This window comes from Rhipicephalus microplus, chromosome 3 (genome assembly GCF_043290135.1).
Source record: "Rhipicephalus microplus isolate Deutch F79 chromosome 3, USDA_Rmic, whole genome shotgun sequence".
In the NCBI taxonomy this organism is placed as follows: Eukaryota; Metazoa; Arthropoda; class Arachnida; order Ixodida; family Ixodidae; genus Rhipicephalus; species Rhipicephalus microplus.
In genome coordinates this window covers 268,981,503-269,000,201 of record NC_134702.1, presented here as the reverse complement: position 1 = coordinate 269,000,201, position 18,699 = coordinate 268,981,503, and the positions used below count along the sequence as shown (strand labels likewise).

At 46.2% G+C, this 18,699-nt stretch overlaps 1 protein-coding gene across 2 annotated transcripts in view; it reads right to left on the bottom strand.

The window, feature by feature from the left end:
* Positions 1–18,699, bottom strand: part of LOC119168092 (tRNA pseudouridine synthase-like 1) — a 219,908-nt gene that overhangs the window by 149,229 nt on the left and 51,980 nt on the right. For both annotated transcript variants that reach the window (XR_005109425.2, XM_037419513.2), the window contains exon 3: positions 16,999–17,192. Coding sequence is in view for 1 of the 2 variants with exons in the window: in XM_037419513.2 (XP_037275410.1) it covers positions 16,999–17,192 (194 nt within the window). In the remaining variant the exon portion in view is untranslated. The remainder of the gene's footprint in view (positions 1–16,998; positions 17,193–18,699) is intronic.

The following is an 18,699-nucleotide window of genomic DNA, read 5'->3' as shown; positions in this document are numbered from 1 at the left end:
ACATTTCCGCCTCCATCGGAAATGCAGCCGCCGCAACCGGGATTTGATCCCGCGACCTGCGGGTCAGCAGCCGAGTACCTTAGCCACTAGACCACCGCGGCGGGGGACGTGCAGTCTCACAATTGTGTTAATAATTGTTATTGAGTCGTTGAGTGTTATGAAGTTATTGATTGTTATTGAGTTGTTGAGTGCTTTAACACAAAATCTATGTATTGTTCTTGTTAATTTTGGGTGATAAGGTGTGTTTGTCTTGACACGCTCGTCTCCTGTTTCTCTAAAATCAATCCTTCACAAGCGCTCCCGAGATAAAATTAACGTGACGGCATGGTTGCTATGATTATACCACCGTGCAACATTACATCAGCCAACGAGGTATACATGGCGCTTAAATTTTTCTAGAAAAAAAAAAAATGATCGATCTCTCAGTCACAGGAATCGGTCAAACACAAAAGTAAAACGTGTCCTTACAGAAGTAGTTTTTTTTTTACTGTATATCAATATCAGAGAGCTTTAACAACATCACTTAGTGTTGGACAGCTATAAAGAGCCAGCGCTGGAGTTTCTGCGGTGCCCTGGCAGTCAAAGCGCGCTCTTCTCAGCCACTCCCGCAGGCGAGAGTGGCGGCTGGTAAAGGCAGTGCGGGCATGCAACGCCGAAATGAAACTAATGGCCACTGGTGATACTGCTGGTATGATCACTTCCCTTTATTCAAGTGCGACAATAGTTTGAAATAAGGAAGGACGTATCCCTGCACATTTTTTCTTTCTTAATCATAATGTTACGGGTAACTTATTTATTAAATTAAGTCCGATGCACCGTGCTCGGCGAACAAGATGGCGACAGCTCATCAACAACCAGCCACCAACGTCGTCTTTCTCTTTCTTGCAGCCAGGCTGTGCCGGCTGTTGTGTGTCATAACCCCCCGGTGGTAGAAGCACCGTCTCGGTGCTTGAGCAACTCGGATGCGGTAGAAGGAGGGTGATAAGGCTTCAGTTGAGCTATGTGCACGATGTCACTTGAAGGTGACGATAATGATGTTGAATCGGCTGGAACGATCTCGTATGTAACGTTAGTCACCTGGCGAACGACGCAGTATGATCCAGTGTAGCGTGACAGCAGTTTTTCAGAAAGCCCTACACGCCGAGTGGAGGACCAGAGGAGGACAAGGGAACCCGGTGAAAAGTGCACGTTTCGATGATGGGAATCGTAGAGCTGTCTTTGGTGCTTCTGTGAGGCCTGCAGATGGCTGCGGGCGAGTTGGCGTGCGTGGTCGGCTCGCGCGATGACTTCGCCGGCATACTCAGTGACCGAGGGCAGCAAAGTGTCAAAGGGTAGGCGGGTTCTCGGCCATATAGAAGATAGAATGGCGAATAGCCGGCGGTGTCGTGACGTGACGAATTATATGCAAACGTCACAAATGGCGGAAGAACGTCCCAGTCTTGGTGGTCGGCCGCTACATATTTAGAAAGCATGTCGGTTATGGTGCGATTGAGGCGCTCCGTAAGACCGTTCGTTTGCGGATGGTACGAAGTGGCAAACTTGTGCTTGGCAGAGCAAGAGCGCAGGATTTCATCAACGACAGCTGGTAGGAAGGTCCGGCCCCGGTCAGTGAGAAGTTGGCGTGGAGCTCCGTGTACTAAAATAATATCATATACCAGAAAGTCCACCACATCGGTTGCGCAACTCGTCGGAAGTGCTCGTGTGATAGCGTACCGTGTCGCATAGTCAGTGGCATACCATGTTGCATAGACAGCGATCCATTTGTTGCCTGAGCTGGAGATCGAGAATGGGCCAAGCAGGTCGAGGCCAACTCGAAAAAAAGGTTCAATGGGAATGTCGATCGGCTGAAGGAATCCAGCTGGTAGGAAAGATGGCTTTTTGTGGCGCTGGCAGGGCTCACAAGCGGACCGTAGCGTCGAACAGAGCAGGCAAGACCAGGCCAAAAGAAACGACAACGTACACAGTCGTATGTGCGAGAGACGCCCAAGTGGCCTGCCAAAGGAGCGTCGTGAATTCGGTTGAGAACAGTTGCACGAAGATGTGCTGGTATGACAGGAAGCAAGTCATGGCTATATGGATCGAGGTTACGGTGATACAAGATGCAGTCTTTTACCAGGAACATTTGTAGAGATGCGTCGCGAGGCATTGACTCAAGCTTGTCAATGATGGTTCGCAGGGAAGCATCCCGGCGTTGTTCGTGACCAAGGTTGAGTAGCTGCGTCACAGACAGAAGGTCTGGAAAGGTGTCAGTATAAGCAGCTTCTTCCACAGGATAGCGTGATAAACAATCCGCATCTTGATGTGACCGCCCTGTTTTGTACGACACGGTGAATGTGTATTCTTGTAATCGTAGGGACCAACGAGCGAGGCGTCCTGTGGGATCCTTGAGTGAGGCCAGCCAGCAGAGCGCGTGGTGGTCGGTGACTACCCGGAATGGACGCCCGTATAAGTATGGGCGAAACTTGGCGACTGCCCACACAAGAGCGAGACACTCACGCTCCGTGATTGAATAGTTGCGCTCGGCTGTAGATAGCAGTCGGCTTGCATATGCTATAACACGGTCATGTCCGAGTTGGTGTTGCAATAGCATTGCCCCGATGCCATGCCCACTAGCGTCAGTTCGAACCTCGGTTGAAGCTGATGGATCGAAATGAGCTAAAATCGGCGGTGTTGTAAGGAGCGTTGTGAGCTGGGAAAAAGATGAGGCTTGATCAGCGCCCCAGAAAAACGGGGTGTCCTTCTTCAGGAGGTTTGTGAGTGGGTGTGCAATGATGGCAAAGTCCTTAACAAACCGTCAAAAATAGGAGCACAAGCCCACAAAACCGCGAACGTCCTTTGTTGACTTCGGAACAGGAAAGTCCGTGACGGCGCGAATTTTCTTGGGATCCGAGCGGACTCCTGCGGCATCGACGATGTGGCCAAGTACGGTTATTTGACGATGAGCAAAGTGGCATTTCGACGAGTTCAGTTGAAGTCTGGCCCGACGAAAAACTTCAGGAATCGCCGATAGACGCTTGAGATGGGAGTCGAATGTGGGCGAGAAAACAATAACGTCGTCTAAATAACATAAGCAGGTTGACCATTTAAACCCTTGGAGCAATGAATCCATCATTCTTTCGAATGTGGCCGGCACATTACAGAGACCAAAGAGCATAACTTTGAAGTGATGAAGCTCGTCAGGAGTGACGAATGCGGTCTTCTCACGGTCCACCTCGTCCACAGCGATCTGCCAATAGCCAGATCGAAGGTCGATAGTGGAAAAATACGAAGCACCATAAAGGCAGTCTAAGGCATCGTCGATTCTAGGCAATGGGTAAACATCTTTCTTCGTAATTTTGTTGAGATGTCTATAATCTACACAAAAGCGCCATGTTCCATCCTTTTTTCTGATCAGGATGACAGGAGAAGCCCAGGGGCTACAAGAGGGCTCGATTATGTCTTTTGCAAGCATCTTTTCGACTTCCTGTTGTATGACTGTTCGCTCGGACGCGGAAACACAGTATGGACGTCGGTGAATGGTACTCGCGTCACCAGTATTGATGCGATGAGTAACAACACTCGTTCGGCTTAAAGCCATGCTGGCGAAGTCGAAAATGTCACTATAGGACTCCAAGACGTGACGAAGGGCTTCCGCTTGATCAGGAGCAAGGTCTGATGATACCATGTGGTCAACGTCGACGCCAGATAAACGTCATAGAGTTGGTTCATGGTCTGAGGTGCAGCAATCATCCACTCTGAAGGGTTCAACCGTATGGTCTTGTAGAGCAGTAATTTCGGCCAGGAAGATACCTTGTGGAAGAATTTGGGCAGTGAGGGCAAAATTGACAATAGGAAGGCATGTGTGATTTTCAACGATTGTCAAAATGGTGTGCAGAACAGGGACGCCATGCGTAAGCATCACGGCATGAATTGGGGCCACCATGTAATCGCTGTCAGGTACAGGTAGTGTAGAGAAGAGGTCGATATGTGTGACACAGTTAGGCGGAAGGCGTGCGAAATCAATGCAGCAAAGGCGACCTTGGGGTGGGTTGGTCAGATCAGAAAGTAGAGGCATTTCAAGGTCAAGACAGTCGGCTGAACAATCTATAAGGGCCGAGTGAGCGGTTAGAAAATCCATGCCTAGAATTACTTCATGAGGGCAATTTTCTATAACGGTGAAAAGAACAGCAGTGCTTCTAACGGCGATAGTCACACGGGCAGAGCACATGCCAATAATCGCGGCAGTTCCCCCGTCGGCGACTCGAACGGCTCGGTTCAAGGCGGGTGTGATAACTTTTTTTAGGCGGCAACGAAGAGCAGCACTTATTATGGACACATGCGCGCCGGTATTGATCAACGCGCACACAGGTACATTGTCTAAAGTAACGTTCAAAAGATTCCGGGTGGTCGGTAATGTTACAAGAGGATTTCTTGCAGGGGTCGTCGTCACGGCAGTTTCACCTCCAGAAGCTGCACTGCCTAGTTTTCCAGTTGGGAGCGCTGCGAATAGGTCAGAGAGGCAGGACGGCGTTGTGGGGGCGACGAGATTGACGGCGAGCAGGGGATGGTGAGCAGGCGTAGCGAGGTCTCGTCAGAGGTGCGGCAGAATCAGAAGATGTGGTCGGCATTGGGGAATCAAAATCAAATGTCGAGGACCACTGGTGGACAGAAGTGGCCTGGGTAGGAGGCCCATAGTGTGCCGGCGGAGCCCAGTGATTGCGGCAGTGGCGAGCAATATGACCGACACGTCGGCAGTTGAAGCATATGGGCTTGTCGTCCAGTGTACGCCATTCGGACAAATTGCGCTGTCGAGAGTAGTTGGAACCATATCGAGGAGCGGAGGGACGAGGATAAAAAGGCTCGGCAGAGTCAACTGGTTGAATGGGGTGTAGGCCGACAATCGATAATTCTTGACGAACGACGGCTTGTACTAGTGAGATAGTGGTCGGTGAAGGATCGGGCGTTGGAATTGGAGTAGCTACTGGTTGGGCTGCCTCGGCCTCGCGACGAATGATGCGGGTGAGGTTGTCACATGGGGGAACTGGGCGAACGGCGTCATCACAAGAGGAAGTAGCAGCTGTGTTCGGCAGGGCGTGATGCCGTGGGTGACGCGGCGGGCTTTAGCCTGTTCTAGACGGCGGCATTCTGTCAGGATCGTGTCGATGCTCGTGACGTTATTAAAAACCAGCAGGTTGAAGGTCAGCAATCCCTTTGAGGACGTGATTAACTTTTTCTTCTTCTGACATGAGCTTGCCGACCTTGCTACAAAGCGCCAAGACGTCAAGAATGTATGAGACGTACGTTTCAGTAGACCTCTGGGCGCGAGTGGCGAGAGTCTTCTTGGCAGCGAGCTGAGGACCAGATGAATCGCCGAAAAGATCATGGATCTTCGATTTGAAAAGATCCCAGCTTGTGATTTCGGCTTCGTTGGTTTCGAACCATGTCCGCGGCGTGCCGTCGAGGTAGAACACAACATTGGCGAGCATGAGCGTGGGATCCCAGTGGTGGGTAGCACTGACTCGTTCGTACCCGTGCAGCCAGGAGTCAACGTCGACGGTACCGTCAGCTGAGAAAGTTCCAGGATCCCGCAGGGGTGGCAGGGTGACGTAGGTTGTCGACTCGGATCAAAAGACCGGTGGGGATGAGGCACTGGCAGTTGAAGTAGCCGAGGAGTCCCCGGTGTTGCGACCGCTGCGCGTCTCCATCGAGCTACGGGAGTCGTCCATTTCCGCCATTAATGTTACGGCAACTTATTTAATAAATTAAATACGATGCACCGTGCTTGGCGAACAAGATGACGACAGTTCATCAACAACCAGCCACCAATGTCGTCTTTCTCTTTCTTGCAGCCAGGCTGTGCCGGCTGTTGTGTATCAATATCAATAAAAAATTCTTCCACCTCTCTGAAGAGAATCATGAGAAAATGCGAATGCGTAGATAACGGCACTTCGCACGTGAGAACTCAGCCTTAGAAAAATAATGTTTTTTTTTTTACACCACACAACCAATAGCGCCGTTTACTGCACGCGGCATTTTTCGGTCGTGAGAAACGCGGTATGAATTTCCAGCTCTAGTTGTAGATAGTGTGCACTGTTAAAAAATACTAAGAAGTGAACCAAACAAACAGCGTTCTCGGCTCAGCGTTAGTGTTTTAGAGCGGCGTCTCGAGCACACATTTACGGATGTTCTTGAGAGTCCTGCCAGCGAACTGTCAAGAGGGAGGCGCTAGCGGACAGGAGAATGGGGCACAGGGAGGAGAGAAAGTGAACGACGAGAGAAGGAGCGGCGAAGCACTGCACCTGTCATTTGACCTGACGGCCATAATATAACCGTCTTATCAACACAAACGCTCCCCAAATGCTGGCAGCACAAACGCTACAAACGCAATGGCAAAGTCATGTTCAAGTCAAAGAGGTGGGGGCTCCGTTTGCTAAGGGCGAGAATAAGTGTGGCGCCCACAGCTGTTGCTGACAGCTGCCACGTCGAAGCATTACGTGGTGGAAGCTCCAGTTGCTAGGGACGCACCCACCCGCAGATGTTGCTATAGGAGAGGGCAGTAGACGAATCCCGACGGACGCTTGACATAGCCCAACTAAAAAATGCATTCGCATTTAAAAAATACGCGGCATTGCATGTCAGACGAACAAAGTATGTTCTGCTCTCGTTCTCCAGTCTAGCGGTATTGGGCTATTTTCTAGGCCGAATTGTGCCTGTCTGCTACATTTATTCAATAATGAAGAAGGCCACCAGTGGAAAGCATGACGAACAGACGAATTTATCCAGTGTTTTGCAGGAAATAAGGCTAGCATATCATGCAGCATACGCCATAAGTAAAAAAAGTTTTTATCTGACCACCACCACCAAACTCCATCTGATGCCTCCACGTGAAGTGAATGATACAAGTACGTTGTCTACATAATTTGCTAACAGTAACATGAAAGGAAAGCTACCAGGGTTCATAGCACTTGAGTGAAGTGAAATTCAAGAGTTTTCAAGGACTTTCAAGCACCTAACGAATACTCTTCAAGGACCTAAAATAACACCTGAAACTCCTGAAAATGACAACACCACTTTTTAAAGCATAAAAATTTGTACTTTATCACAGAAGCAAAACCAAATACATTTGAACAATAATTTTCTATCTAACAAAATTTAACATTATTTATCAGCTCGATATTTTCTGTTTATCACAGGCTTCAAAAACCGGTTTTATGGTTTGCTTAATAAATTAACACATATTGCACCACATATTGCACCACAAGACATATTGCACACAGACACGCACACATAAACAAAAAGCCCTTTTTCGGCAGTGGACTAGAGATTCATGAAGAAGTTCATGATTCAGAAGTTCATGAAACTTTCCTTTCAATTTCTCATCCACTCCTGCAAGTTATGAAGTCTTCTCTTCCGCTGTTTTACTCAAACTGTTGGACTTCACGATAAAAGAAATGTCACTTGTAGCTTCTGCCCTTTCAAAGTAGTTGGCAGCGCAAGCTGTCAAGTCAGCGATTGTTTCTTCAAGCTAGCGCCTCTTCACCTTGATACTGTGAATTTTTTTCTCAATGTTGCTTCTCTTTGATATCTTTGCCTGCTTGTTCGCTTGTTTTTTCTTCTCCTCCAAGTAGGCCTGATAGTAGCTGTGTGCAGCTGAGACAGATTTGAGCAATTCCTTTGTTATTGCAATGTTGACACCACCAGCCTTGCTTACTGCATCATAGGTGACACTGTGACACGACGCATGTGAGATCTCTTTTAGGTTTTCAACAAATACCTGTCGGTTTATTTATTTATTTATTTATTTATTTATTTATTTATTTATTTATTTATTTATTTATTTATTTATTTATTCATGATACCTTACAGTGCCCGATAGGGCATTGAGTAAGGGGAGCAAGTACGAAACAAAAAGGGAAACAAAATTGAACTACAATACAAAATTGAAATAATACAGGGAAACAAAATTGAAAAAAAGAAAAAAAAGGGTACAGTGTAGTTAAGGAACTTTTTTTTCCTTCCTCCTTTTCCCCCCTTCTCTTTTCCTCCTTTTTTTTACACATGGCAAAAAACAGCAATTAACAGCAAAAAAAACACAATATATATACATATATATGTATATATATATACACACATATACATATGTACAGTACAAAGCATTTTCAAACAGAGGAACAGCATTTCTTATTCCATGAAACAATTTTTCGCCAATCACACACACTCGCAAGGAAAGAATGGAGGAAGAATTCGCGAAAAAAAAAAGTAATGGTGACGACATGATACTATTTCAAGAAATGCTTACGCAATTGGTCAAGAAATGCTTGATGGTTACTGATAGATGCAATATTGTCGGGAAGATCATTCCATAGAACAATGGCTCGGGGAAGTGCTGATGAATTGAAAGTGTTAGTTCGTCCACTGATGCGTTTAATGCTATATTGATTATGCAAGCGGCGTGATATGCGTGAAGGCGCTTCCATTGGTAAGGGAGATGGCCTGATGCTATAGCGATATTTATGGAATAAAGATAAAAGAGAAATGGAACGACGTACATTTAATGGCACAAGCGGTATGTCATGTTTGATCTGCGTTATGCTGGAATGTGGGCTGTAGTTGGAAGTAATGAAACGAGCGGCTCTGTTTTGTACAGACTCAAGCTTGTTAGTCAGGTAGATTTGATGAGGAGACCACACTGGTGAAGCATATTCTAATTGCGGACGAACGATGGTTTCATAGGTGAGTTGTCTTAGACTGCTTGGTGAGTTCCACAAGTTCCGGCGCAGGTATCCAAGTTGACGCTGAAACCTCTTTCAACAGAGGCCTGTCCATGGCTCAAAACTAGAAGTCGTACAGCCTTCCATAGGTGCATGTACGACGAACTGCTATCAGTCTTTAGCTGCTCAAGATAAAATTCATCCAGACAGGTAGAGCATTTGTCAAACTGCCGCGGGTTGGGCTTTTTCTCCTGCAGAAGTTCAGCGTATTCTCCAAGCACTGCATCGCACTCATGCTCATCTAACCGACCAACTGCTATGAGTGCGTCTAGGACTTTCCTAAAGCTTGTAAAACACTCATCGGGCTTTGAGGCCATTTGACAGGGGTCGAACGAACCAGCTGATTTGCTAGTGGGCTCTTCTCGAGAATTTTTTTGTTGTAGCTACAAGGAACTGTCTACATTCTATTCGAAAGGCGAATACTTCTCTGGCACTCACCTTTGCAGCCTTGATTATTTCTCTAGCAGCATGACCGACATCCAGCTTTTCAGCAGACACGTGGTTATTTGGGTCTGAGAGGCCCATTGTGAGTATGCTCATCGATCCTGCAGAAGCTATCAGCACTGTGCATTTCACGAAGCTCGTGAGAAGTTGCCTCATGAGACTTTCCACATCATTTTTCAGAAAGAAGATGAGCGGTTTGTCCAGCTGGTACTCAGTGAGGAATGGCTTTAAAATCATTGCAGTGGCAAACTTAACTTTGGCCAAAAGCAGTGGGTCTTGGCAAAAAGCAGATATCTGGGTGTATGATCTACACCTGAGAATGTTCACATCTCTCCTTTTTGTACATTCTACATATCTCTTCTCATCATCCCACAGTGCAATGGCCCGTTCTATCACAGCAACATTCTCAACCCAACGATGTGGAGCAAAGTTCAGGGAGAATGTCTCTTGGCTTGTGACAGTGGTGAAATCTTCTCTTCGTGCTGACACATCATGAAACATGGCACTGAGGCTTGACAGAAGATTTTCTAGGCACCACTTGCTGGCAACAAAACTCACACTATAAGCATTATGAACAGTGTGAAGTCCGCAGGTACCCAAGTTCAAACATTGAACTTGATGATTTTTCAGCAGGTTTTTTTGTATTCCCCTGAAACATTTCAGGTTTACAATGGGGCCATTCCTCGACAGCTAGACAGCTTTCTTCAGCGGCAAATCTGTCAATGTACCTAGAAGTTTCTCCTAGAGGTCTTCGGCGGTCGAATGTCCCATGAAAACCGACGTGAATTATCGCATCGTTACACGCTCCGGCGTTGCGCTCCAGAACCGCAAGTGGATGTCCATCTGTGTCTTCTGTAAGTAGTTGTTGAAGGACTCGTTGAAAAGAATAGTACACACATCCAACTGCCCCACTTCACGTTTCAAGCTGGAGAGAAAAAATGGCCTTAGACCATGACACACAACATACGCAGATTTCTCCCCTTATGAGAATGCCTTAGCAATGCTGCTATTCGGGAACATTTTCCTGACTAAGTCTCCTGTGCGGGAGATGACTTGTACGAATAGTGGGAGGTAACCATCTTCAGAGTCCACAGTATCTCTGTGTCGGTCACACACTCGTGCGCTTGGCAGATGCTGTTCACATCGCACGACGATGAAACTGGCTCTACGCGTTGCTCAATGATGGTTGGCACCACGAATGCACTCAAGTTACCATGGGCTGTAGTCGCTTTGGTGTTCTCGATGAGTTTCACACTCTTCATGTGACTTTTAAGGGCAGACTCCCCCATTGATGACACGTCAAAGATTTTCCCACATAACTTACATTTTGCCCGATGAGAGTTCGACGTATCTGGTGCAATCCACTCTCTATAAGAAACAATACATAACCAAAACGGCTGGAATTCGCACTGGCCTGGCATAGTTCCACCATGAGCGACGCGACTGCGAAAATGCGTGCACACTTGCACAGACAGTCTCCACCAAAAGCCAAGGCTTAGTTCAGTTATTGCTGCTGTAACCACAGAACATCTATGCTCTGTTTCACCACTTTGGTTCAGCACTACCAAAGCTACGGGGTGTAGAAAGGCCACACGCTTGCGCAGAATAACGTAGTTCCACATACAAGTTCTTTAAAATTGATAGGGATGGCTAGGATTGGCGTTTCTTTGGCGTTTTTCGCCACATCAATAGATGATATGTTTACAGTTGAAAGTTGAAATAACGAAACCCCGCGAGTACGAAATCCCCGCGACAACGTAATATTTCCGGGTCCCCGGCGAACGTTCATAGAATCCCATGTATTACGTATCTCGCGGCAACGAGAAGTTTTTGAACAGCGATCCCACATTAACGAATTTTCTACCACAGTGCGGGCCTTATTTTACCCTCCCGCCAAAGGTTAACTGACGAAAATATGCTTGTATGCGTGTTTGCACACTCAAAACTTGTAAACGTCTGCTTTTGTCACGCTAGCGTGGGTACCGCCATTTTTGTTTGCTTAAATCAGTGATGGGGTCTGTGTTGGGCAACATGCCTGGCCACACTGCAAAAGGCGATGGCAAATGATCCTGCTGGAGTGCAGATGGCGCCGTCGGACGAGCTCAACAGGCCGAAGCAACACCAACACCATCCACATCCCAGATGAACTCACCGCATCGTTGATGCGTTCGTTCGCGCCGCCGCCGACGTAGTCGTGTACGAGGAAGTGATCGACGAGGCCATTATCGAAAGCGTGCGCGAAGCTGATGGCACCGAGAACCAAGAAGAGACGCACGCGGAGAAACTTGACCCGCGGGTTGTTTTGGATGCGCTGGACATCCTTCGCTCCTTCTTCAGCGCACATGACAACGACGTAGCAATGGACCACTTTTTCCAGTGTGAAGGCAGAGCTTTGAAGTTGTTGCATGGCAAGGGTCGGTAAAGTAAGTTGACCGACTTCTGGCAATAAATTTTCGTTCTGCTGGCCGTATAACTGTTTTTATGTCTCATACTCGCGGCAACCAAATGCTCGCGAAAACGAAATTTTTCAGTTTCCCCAGCGATTTCTTTATTGTGGGTTTCGACTGTATTCTTTTTGGCATTTATTTCATACACATTAAACAATTTGTGTTGGTTGCCACCAATAACAGTGTTTACAAATGGACATGGCAGCACCCATGCAAAAGAGACTGCACGCTTCGATCCCGACTTGCTCGTGAGACATGCCCACTGCGCTGGCAGCAGTAAACAAATGATGAAATCACCAATCGATTTGCTTCATCTTACTCTGGGACTAAAGCATCTAGTACGTTTTATCGATATTAGCAAGATGTGCTGCTTGCGTAGCCACACCTGCTAAGCCTAACGCACCAAGGCAGTGTTGGGACTACGTCGTCAGATCAAAAGCCACGGCCGCGGCAGTCTTGTTATTAAGTTCCGGAAATACGTCACGTCCGGTCAAGAAACAGACCACACTGAGTGGGTCTGAAGCACAGGTGGAGCTGTTGGAGGGCATCTGCCAACTACGGTGCACGCTGCAGAGGCATGACCCCGTTTCGCGTGGCCTCGTCCCTTTTGTTGGCTAGCGATGTTGTTGAAGAGCGGAATGTGAGAGCAATAAATCGCGCATGTGTGACATCCGCTAGTTGCAATGGTTGCAACCACTTGTGAATGAGGAAGAGGGAAAGCTTTTTTTTTGTATATTGGCTTTCCGTCTTGGCCCTGCCTGGTGGGCTGTGGCCTACGAATATTTTGGCTCTAATAGGCCACCGCTGTGAAGGGCAGGCTAAAATACAGCCACGTACCATTTTCACTGTTCTTGGCACTAGATATTGACGTGCACGATTGTGTCTGGGCAGTCTGGGATGAAGTCAGCGGTGCTGGTAGATCGGTGAGACTCCGTACCATGTACGTAGATCTTGTCTGGGCTGCAATCAGGGCGCTGGTAAACTAGTGAGGCAAGAGGCAAATACGATTTAGAACAGTCTGGCCTCTAACTTTCCTTAAAGATAGAAGAGTGAGACTGTACGTTTTTCCTGTGTTTGTCTTTGTATCGTTTAAGCTCAGTTGTATGTAGTATTTTCCGTTCCCATAAACGTAGTCGTCCATTCAACCTCCGGTGCTGCCTGCGTTGAGTTCGTTATCTCTGCAGATCATCGTTCAAGATCTACCTGATTGATGAAAAACTATCAAGAACTTTACAGAAGTGTTGCAGCGGGAGACACAAAGAAGCGTGTCAACGGAGAAACAGACATACGAGAGCCACAAACAGCACCAGAAAAAACAGCCACAAGGTGCAGTTATCCAACGGCATGAGATTCTACACATCTTCAGCAGAGTAAAAAATTCATGCTTCTTCAAGTTTTCATTGTAGTTGCTCATTTAATAGCTTTACTGTATTTTTAAGTTAATTATCTCGCCATAATAACTACAATTTGTTGAGCAAATGCCGTGAATATGGTGAGCAGACGACACGGCGCGAATGAATACATATGGAGGGTTTAAGTGTCTTTTCTATTGGCTGAGCGGCCTGTAGCCTCCACAGTGCTGAAGGGAACTTCTGAAACAGAGTATACATACTACCATTTAACCACACGAGCGCTACCACAGCACTCTGATATGGCTAAAGAAACGGATTGGATTAGATAGTTTGTTGGCTTAAGAGCATAGTTGCCAGCTGCGCAGAAAAATCCACTATATTGTGGCTGAAAGAACTTCCATTGAGGAAATTCAAGTGCTTTTAGGAACCTCAAACAAATGATAGGGTTTGCAAGGCGTTGAAAATGCCATATCAAAATTCAAGGGTTTTCAAGGGTGTTAAGGACTGCTACGTACCCTGGCTACCTTGTCGACAAAATTTATGTGGGAGTACATTTGCCTAAGCCGCTGAACCGTTACAAAATATATGCTCGCGATAAATACTCGATGCTAAAGAGCCTCTGTTTTTTAATTTATTTTGTGCTGAAGACAGACTTCTTGTTACGAATACAGCAGCGGACTACTTAAAGCTTAGCTTTCTAGAGTCAGCCAATGTGGTAAGCTTCTTTCTCTCTTGTTGCCATGGCTAAGTAACATCGGAATTCATGCCTTGCCAGAAAAGAATCAAATGTCCTTGATTTCTACTCGTAGTTTAGTTTGCCTAATGCACAGTTTCAGTTTTTCCGCTTGCCTCTGTTTGCTTAAAATAAATGTGTCTGTTCAACATCAATAACTGCTAGGCTATTATGCACCGAACAAAATATGATTTTGAGGTGCACTGTAGTGCGGTGTCAATATTAATTGTCACTGCTTGGAGTTCTTCAATAAGCTCATATATCTTGGTTCACGGGTGTTCTTTGTACTTCGCTCCCATCTAAATGTGGCTGCCATGGTTGGAAATCTATCCCGTTCCATCAAGCATAGCAGCCTGACATCACCCGCGCTATGCTATCACAGTGGTTTGCTTGATCACTTGATCAAAGTACAGGTGCATACACACCACAGACAAGGCATACATATGGCGCCAGAAAAAAAGATAATGCGGAATCTTCGACTTTTTTTGTTTTGTTTTTAAATACAGAAGTGGGCAGTGTGGTATCATCGCCACACGGGCTTATCAATGATGGCATATCAGCCGGCACTAGCTTACTACAAACTCTAGCATGTAGCCAGAAAATAATGACGAGCGAGTTGCCACCTCTGCACAGCACTGTCCCTTCGATGCCACATGCATAGACGAGGTCCACTTAGCAGGGCTTCTCCCCGTTTTCGAATGCTTTTTAAGTGAGAGTAGCCTTCGGACAGTTTTTTTTCCTCTAAACCGCGGTGCAGTATTACTGGCGCAATGGCTTTTTGAGCTCTTCGTTCTGAAATGAAGCATGGCAGTGGCGCACGCACGTGCTCTCCATGCAGTGCACTGTGGCCGGTCGTCTTTGCCCCATGACTCTCTGTCAGGTGCTGTTTTTTGGCGCGCCACCTAACCAGCGCTGGTCTCCTATCAACCCATTCCATGTTTGTAAACACAGGTTGGCCGATGTCGACATTATGGGTAAAATTATAGCGACGTCCCCACGTAACTTCCACCATAAGTGCTGAGGGCTGCGATGTGTGCCAACAAAACGAAGTTGTGAGACTCCATAGGCGTTTTGAAAGCCATAAGCGCTGAAGGCTGCAATGAGCGCCAACAAACAAAACTAAGTTGTGAGACGCAACTCGCATCCAACCGCGACGCAGCTCGTCGGCATACAGTTTTTTTTTTCTCATTGCTTGACTGAGAACACCACCTGCACCACTGAAAACCCAGCAGAAACTACAATAGGCAGAGTGCAGAGGGTCTTTTGCCTACCAAGACAGTGCCACCGCATTTTCGTGGTGGAAGTCCAGTGGAATTTCTCTATAGATGAGACGTAAATGCGCAAAGACTCACGGGATGCATGTGGTCTACACCGGCTTCCTGTTCAACAGCTCTCCGTCCGTCTGCTGCGTCACTCCTTGGTTGGTATGCGCCACAGTTAATAAATGAACGAGATCAAGCTTTTGTAATGGGTTGGAGCACTCGACGACATGCTTGTTGCACCATTAGCCTTCTGCGACACCTGGTTGTTCCTTTGCCATTCTAAAACGCTGCATTACTCATATTAACGAGATTCCTTTCTCGACATCAAGCTTGCCTAAGGCCACAGTTTGCAACGGAGTTCCAAGCATCGGCGTGGCTCAGTGGTAGAGTACTGGGCAGGCACGCAGCGGACCCGGGTTCGAATACCATTGCATCATTGGTCTTTTTATTTACTAAGTTTTTTTCTTATTTCGTGCTATAATCGTTATGAACACCTGTGACGGCGGTGGTGGCAAACAACTACAGTGCACAAGAGCCTTGTCGTGATCTCATAACAGCTCGGCGCTGTAATAACTGCTCGCTGTTGAACGAAAGCGGTGAGTAAAAACCAGCAATACTCTGTTCATCGGCGACACTCGTGAGCATTTATGCGAGCTTATCAAACACACCACAATTATCACTGCAACTCGTTTAGTTCCACGATACATTTGACTTATTGCGTCAAATGAGTGGTAAAGTTAGGCAAGTTGTTTTACGACGGCGTATAACACAGTGCGCGAACAGAGGACAAAAAAAGAGAGCAGTATTTTTTTTTCTATTCAGGCACCCTCTCTAAAACAGTCAGGAAGGTTCCTGTGACTTCTGGCATGGCCTGCATTGTGTGGTAATGCGTGCAACAGTTTTTTGTGACGTGCAGAACATTAAAACTTGTGGAAGAAAATGTACGCTCGTCAACCAATAAAGGACACAAGACAAGAGAAGCAATGGTTTGGCACCCAGTGTGGGTCCTTTGTTCACAATGAATGAATGAATGGTGGTCTATGTGCCGAAAGACACAACGTGCTTCCGCATACCTCCGGGAATGAGCCCCGTCTCCAATTTGTCATGTTAGTAGTTGCTGCAAGGTTCAATAAGCAGGCAGGATGATCATACTTCCTCTTTTTTGATAATGGAAGCCGACTGCCAGCCAAGACATTGTACAGTTTTTTCATAATGCTCTGCCAGGGAATTCGAACCATGCGTGTCCTTTGGCTACATCATTATGATGCTGCTGTAGCTTTCTTTTAAAGTTTCTACTCTCATCTACATAACATGCCTTGCAGTCCTGGCGCAAAATTTTGGAGACATTACCAGGACTCTTTTAGTTGGCAGGTGTACATTTTCTTCAACCATCAGTTTTTCTAACCAGACGAGTTTTCAACGAACCCTAAACTTCACATGAAAACTGAACCGACATTCAATTTTTGAAACAGCTCTCTTAAATGTAATGAAGCTCTGCACCTAACTTCCTAGAGATAACAACATGTGCGCTGACTGAAATAGAATTTTGTGTTCCCGCCTGCTCAAATAAATGTCCTTATGTCAAGTCTTTTTTTCCCAGGTCTTTCAGACAGCACGATTGTGAACAATGTGCCTTACAATTCGTGAAACAGGATGCGTCTGGTTTTTTGAAAGCTGCATGTTGGCGTTTGGGCGCATTTATGTGGGCCACTTGAAAATTAGCAAAATTCATTTGAAACAAGAACAAAACAATTGAAACTGCTAGAATTAAGTTATTGGCTCGTGAAACTATCATTTGAGCGATTGAGCCTTTTTGCCAACATTTTTCAATAAAATACTGAGTTAAGTAAATGGCACCTTACCAGTACTACTTAACTTTTATACTAATAGGGCCGGCATAAACAAATGTAACAGGACTTTACTGACCTAGCCATATAATTACAACTCCAATCAAGCCTTCTGATTCCTAATATAGTGTGCTACAATCTGGCTCATCATCGTGATACTTACATGATGTCGTGCTTGTGGCGTGTCAGCACAGTGTTGAGACCAACGGCAAGCTGCTGAGGCTGGAAAACTTGATTTGGATTGGCTGGCCGAAGGTCCACGTGTGCTGCACTTTCGAATGCATGAACGCCCGTGTCAGTTCGACTCGCAAGCACCAGTACTGGATCACCCAGGCAGCCCAGCTGGCACAACGCGGCCTGCGATCGAAACCACAGTGGTTGTACAACTGCACGGATGAGACCTGGATAAGTATCATGCTACTTTCCCATTTACGATGTTTTCACGCAGTTTTCCAGAAAGCTTTTACGACATTACAACTAAGGTCGATTCTGGCACCGTAGCTTTACACCCCTACCGCCAATGTCGGTAACCACTATCACATGAAATAAGAAAAAAAAGCTAAATAAATAAGAAACACTGCAGACTGAATAGGAATCGAACCCAGGTCCTCTATGTGGCAGCCCAGTACTCTACCACAGAGCTACGCCAGTGCTTGAAACTGCGTCGCAGACTGACCCTGTGCAGGCTTCATGTCAGGTAAGGAATTGAGTTAACATACGTAATAAGTTGTTTTAGAATAGTGAAGTAACAACCAGGTGTCGCACACTGTGAATCACATAAGGAGTGGGTCGTAAAATGCTCCTATCCTTTGCAAAAGTCTCAGGCATAATTGTTGATCGTCGTCAGCCACAGCATTGACAAAGTGCACATAATGAATGCCTTACAGGCATGTAGCAGGTACCTTGCTTTTCCAAATAAGGGAGAATAATGGAGAATAATGGCATAGCACACACTTTCCCACTGCATACAACTTCGATGATTTATGGCGTAGTGGGCACCAGGCAAGTGTGCTTGTAGTAGTTGCTCCAAGTGTTTTAGGAAATTTAGGAAAAACTTTTATTTAGGAAAAATTTAGGAAAAATGATTTATTCACAACGCATACAGCAGGCAAGTATTCGTGACAGAACTGCGCAGGCGTTCTGACCTACCAACACTAGAGTCCCGCTGTAAACTACGTCGTCTTAAAATATTACACAGCATAGTTAATGTTTATTCAAAGCTTGACTTCAATACTTATCTCGAATTCAACATGTCACGTTCCACCCGGAACAAGCACAACAGAACAATCCTAAGGCCTTTCACGAGAACAAACGCTCACCGTCTATCCTTTTTTCCGAGAACGATAGCAGAATGGAACACTTTGCCACGCGCCGTTACTAACTTAACTAATCAAAATGCTTTTTCAACGGCTATTCAAAATTGTGTATGATTGGAAGTGCTGGTCTTGTTTCCCTGTTCTATTGAACTAACATATTTTACGCGTTATCTTGCTACTATGCCACTAACGCACACTGCTTTTTGTTTTTGTTTTCACGCTTTCTGGTCAATGCGCATAGCGCACTTTGTATGTTTTGCATTAGAATAGCATTGCCGGTTTTATTGTACATTCACGTAGCTATCTGTAAAGAGAATTACTACTGCTTTGCAAATTGTGGGCCGTGCTACTGATTGCGCACGCTTGTGTGTGTGTCGTGACAATCTCAAAGCTTACTGCTTTATTGCTTCCCTGTATACCGTGGACCGTGGTACTGGTCGCGTGTAAACTTTGTATTCGAATTCTGCACTGTACCACTCCTGCCCTGGCTGCCAAAGGGTGGCTGGCAGTATTGAATAAATAAAAAAAAACTGCACTTGAGCCGGAAT